General features: G+C 37.5%; 1 protein-coding gene across 1 annotated transcript; it reads left to right on the plus strand.

The window, feature by feature from the left end:
* Positions 1-551: 551 nt before the first annotated feature.
* On the plus strand, positions 552-3,671 carry LOC121966791 (post-GPI attachment to proteins factor 6-like; the record flags this gene model as incomplete). The annotated part of the gene is made up of 4 exons (XM_042516856.1): positions 552-735; positions 861-1,062; positions 2,355-2,482; positions 3,406-3,671. Coding segments are annotated over 4 exons (780 nt in total), but the record flags the coding sequence as incomplete, so codon positions are not given.
* Between the last annotated feature and the right edge of the window lie 830 nt (positions 3,672-4,501).

The raw sequence follows: 4,501 nt of genomic DNA on the forward strand, positions 1-4,501 counted from the left end.
ATTACCCATTTATTTCGCAGTTTAAAATAACAGTTTGGCCAGCTTGACTTATTTTTTATTTTATTTTATTTTACTTTTTATTTCTTCAACCTATAACACAAAGACAGCACATAACACACACAGCACACACAGGAGGCCCACAACAATATTCACATGCTTGTCATACTTTTGGTCTTCTCATGTTTTCATTTACAGTGATAAAAGTACATCCTCAATGGTGGCATTTCTTCCCAAAATACACCTATTAGGTTGGCGCATAACCAAACGCCAGCATTTAAACTCTAATCAAAAGAGCACAAGAAATATACATAAATGTGAGGCAGAGCAGCAGCACCAATAATAAAAAACAAAATAAAGTTAAAAAAATAAATAAAGTAAGGAAAGACAGAAAAAAACTCGGCTAATTTTCAACTGTAGTCTCTAGATGGGATGAAATCTACCACAAAATAAAAGGAAAAGAAACACAACCAGATTAAAAACAAAGCTAGAATCCAGAATGAACCAGACATGTTCAGATGATCTTCATGAAGAGTCCTCTGTCTTTTCTGCAGATGGACAGGTGACGTTTGTGTCAGAGCTCTCGTCCAAACCGGCCCAGAAGTTGTCAAAGTACGGTTGGTACGGCAACGTGAGGCTGCAGAGGTTTCATATTCCTGAAGAAACCGCCATCGCTCGCTGGGTGTTCACCGTCACCAAAGGCCACAACTTCCACTGTGGACAGCACAACGTCACCATGTGAGAAAAACTAAAGTTCTGCACCGAGAAAACGTTTTCTCTGTTGTTAATTTTAATTTTTTTTAATTTTCTCTGATACATTTTCTTTAAACCTGACTCTGAAACTCTCTCTCTCTCTTTTGCAGCCATATTCAATATGGCGCTCCTCCAGTTATAAACCCGACGGGGACGGTGTTTCCCAATGCGACGCTGTGGAGCCCCTGTCTGTCCCTCAACCTGCCGGTGACATCACACAGCTCCACGACCTTTAACCTCTCCAATCCCGCTCCTGGTGTTTGGTTCGTCGGTGCCCACCTGCCTGAAGATGATGGCCGCATTGAGCAGAAGGTTTGTGTAAAGCGTTACACAGTGAGTGCTTTCTACTTTCTGTTAGGGACTGTTTGTTATTTATGAGGGGGCAGGGAGATATTATAATATTGGGGGAGGCATGTGACATAATTTTTAAGCATTTCAGACAGACGTCTATTTTTGATTTTGGCTAAGGAAGGTCCCCTGGTCATTCCCGCGGGCTGAAGAAAAAGTATGTGAAGCTTCAAGGAGGTTTAAGGAAAGAAAAAAATAAACTCACACCCCAGCCACCCCCTTCTCTGATAAATAAAGAACCGTCCCTTACTTGTTTAGGTTCTCATTTTCTAAGATCTCATTAATGGACTGTTACTCTAGATAGATGCACAAAAACACGACGCACAAATATTCACTTCAACTATGTGTTTTCATCTTTTCATTTATCTAATAATAATTTTGTTTTGCATGGAGTCATCAAAGAGTAAATATTCCTGTCGTGCTCGACTCGAAGATTTCTCTTTTCCCTCGTCCGGTTCCACCAGAGCGGGGGGAGGATTGTTTATTACGCAAAGTAGCTAAACCACATTCCTCTGCTAATTCTTTATCTTGGCCTCTATTCATAGCGTAGAGCTGCTGCTCAAAGTGTCAAAGTCTTATTTACTAAGGGCTGGCCTTGAAAGAACATTTCTATTTCTATTTAATCTTATCAACCCCATGCAGCGCCACTTAATTATATAACACTTTTCATACAAACGTGCAGCCAAAAAGGCCAATAATAACATTTTGCAAAACGCTATTTAGTTTTATTTGGAGATTATTAATTTCCATTGCAACTTTTGTACATACATTTTGTGTTTTTTATATATTCTATTATTTATTGTATGGGTTTTTTTGTATTTTTATATTAATCCATATTTTTACCTTTATTATATTCTATTAATTTTGTTCCCCTGTCTTAATTGTTTGGCACCAAAACACCAGGTCAAATTCCTCGTATATGTAAATGTACTTAATAAAACCCATAAAAATAAAAATAAAATAAAATGTGAAAAAATCAAAAATGAAATCAAAACACCAGAGACAAAAATAATGAAAAAAGCAATGATTAAAAACTTAGAAATGAAGGCTATAACATTATATCTCCATACTCCTATTTTTCATGTGCATTAGCCCCATTATTTTACTGTTAAAGGTGCAGGATTGTTGGATACTGTTTTGAAATACTTGTTACCTTGAACTTACTGTATAAAAAGTCGCAGAAAATCTTGAGTAATTAAAGCGAACTATGTGCCAGTATAAATATATTCATTGTGTATTTATTGTGTGTCTTTTAGGGCTTTCCGTCTTGCTCCTACTTCTTCCAGCCTCAGCTATCAATCAGGAGATCGGTGGACACGCCTGTTTTACAGCAGGGCACATTCCTCCAGCAGACAGCAGCTCCTGACAGACCTGCACGCCTTAAGTAAGAACTGTGTGTGAGCATGTGGACACATTTTGTTTCCTCTGGTCCCGTCTTTGTGTATTTTTGTTTAATCTTGGAATTCCCAGCTCAGCTCCTAAAATAAGTCTAAAATACGCTGTGTAAAGTAGATTGTTGAGTTAAGTGCAAAAAATGCACCATTGAAACCCGTTCAAAGTGCAAGTTTTGATCCCACAACCATAAAAACATAAAAACATGCAATGTATTATTTCTGGTTTGCATTCTGGACTTTTGCCGTGGAATTTGTCATTTTTACCATTTTCCACCTTATTACCTACTTTTTTTACCATATTTGGCATACAGAGAAAATACATGCTATTTCAACAAGGTGCACTGTCACAATCAGTGTTGCTGCAAATTATTGACATATCCTCGGCTATGATAATAAAAATAATAATAATAATATACTTAGCATGTAGAATATTGAAAATAATTCTTTTTTTAAATATAAGAACATAGTGGCATTATGACAAAAAACTGGCATTTAAAATTCTAAAAAAATAATGAGTATTTGATATTTATGATTAGGACTGATGTTGGCTAAAAAATAAACTCAATGAAAGTCGAAAAATAATATTAATGTATAATATTTTTTAAAACTTGATTTTGAAAAGCGCATTTTGTGTGCAGAGTGGTACGAGTGTGTTTAATATTAAAGTGGGCCCTAAAGGTTAAATAAACAAAGTAATGGACCTAGCAGCAGACATTTCCTGCTGGGTGGTGGACGCGGCCGTAGCAAATAACTGCAAAGTTAACGAGGGCCACGGCTTTGGACACGTCTCTCTTAACTTGCACCGAGACCCGAGTACCTAATGTTATTTCTTCATGCACAAATATTCAGGAATGATAATAAATGATCCTTCTGTTGTTGTCAGTCCAGTTAATATGTTGTTTGCGTGTCTCAGGTTGTATGTTCCAGAGTTTGCCTCGTCTTTGTCCGTCTCTGTGGCCGACTGTTCGTCGGGGGACGCAGCAGACGGCGGAAACTGTTCGCTGGTGCTCCGGCTCGGCTCCAGCTCTCTGCAGCAGCGCCCGGTAACAGTGAACTGCTCAGGGACCGGCTGCTCCGCCACGCTCTCGAACCCGCCCTGGGACACCTGGTTACGGGTCGTCGTGGAGAGCGGCCGAGACAACCGCACTGTGACCTTTAGCATCGTCTCAAACTACACAGGTGAACACACAAATACACGACTGCAAACACGAGTTTCACTCATTATTTGATTTGATTTATTTCAAAGATGTAAAAAAAAGCAAGTAAAGAAGTTATTATACAAGAACAGACAGAAAATGTAATATTTACAGACAGTGAAATGCATAAAGCAAAAGAAATGGTCAAACACACGATGACTTGGTTTACATACTCAAAAAGGAGTGAGAAGAAGTAAAAACTTATTTAATCCCACTCCTCCATTAAATTTTAATTAACCAGCTTCCTTATTCATTTAAACCAATACAATAATTACTTAAATTTATACTGTACATACACCCACATACTCGAAATCAAATGTCTATGTTTTATTATTATCTCTATCTATCTAGAAATAAGGAGGACGATAAACTAGTAAAAAATAAATATTAAATAACCAAATAAATAAGCAATAATCCGTGTAAACACCCGATAACTGTCAAACCCCTCCTAATCCCTGCTTTAGCTCCACTGTTCCATATTTTCAGTCCACAGACTGAAAAACAAAAACACAACACAATGTGAAATTAAATTTACCCCTTAAATTGTAACCACCCTCCTGATAATCGAACAATTTTAAATATTTTCTGGAAGTAGTTTGTTTTGAGCCTTAAATATTATTTGCACTGTTTGCTTCATCATCATCCACTCACAGCAGCGGCGGTAAACACACCCGAACTTGTAGCAAGTCCTGTCAGCTAAAAACAGTAATCCAGTGTTGAAATCTGACTTTGAATCAGCAGGATAAGAACTAGTTAGCTAAATAAATGATGTTGCATAAGATTTTATTGTGATGTGTTCAAGGTCAGCTCTGT

This window comes from Plectropomus leopardus, unplaced genomic scaffold (assembly GCF_008729295.1).
Source record: "Plectropomus leopardus isolate mb unplaced genomic scaffold, YSFRI_Pleo_2.0 unplaced_scaffold25909, whole genome shotgun sequence".
Classification (NCBI taxonomy): domain Eukaryota; kingdom Metazoa; phylum Chordata; class Actinopteri; order Perciformes; family Serranidae; genus Plectropomus; species Plectropomus leopardus.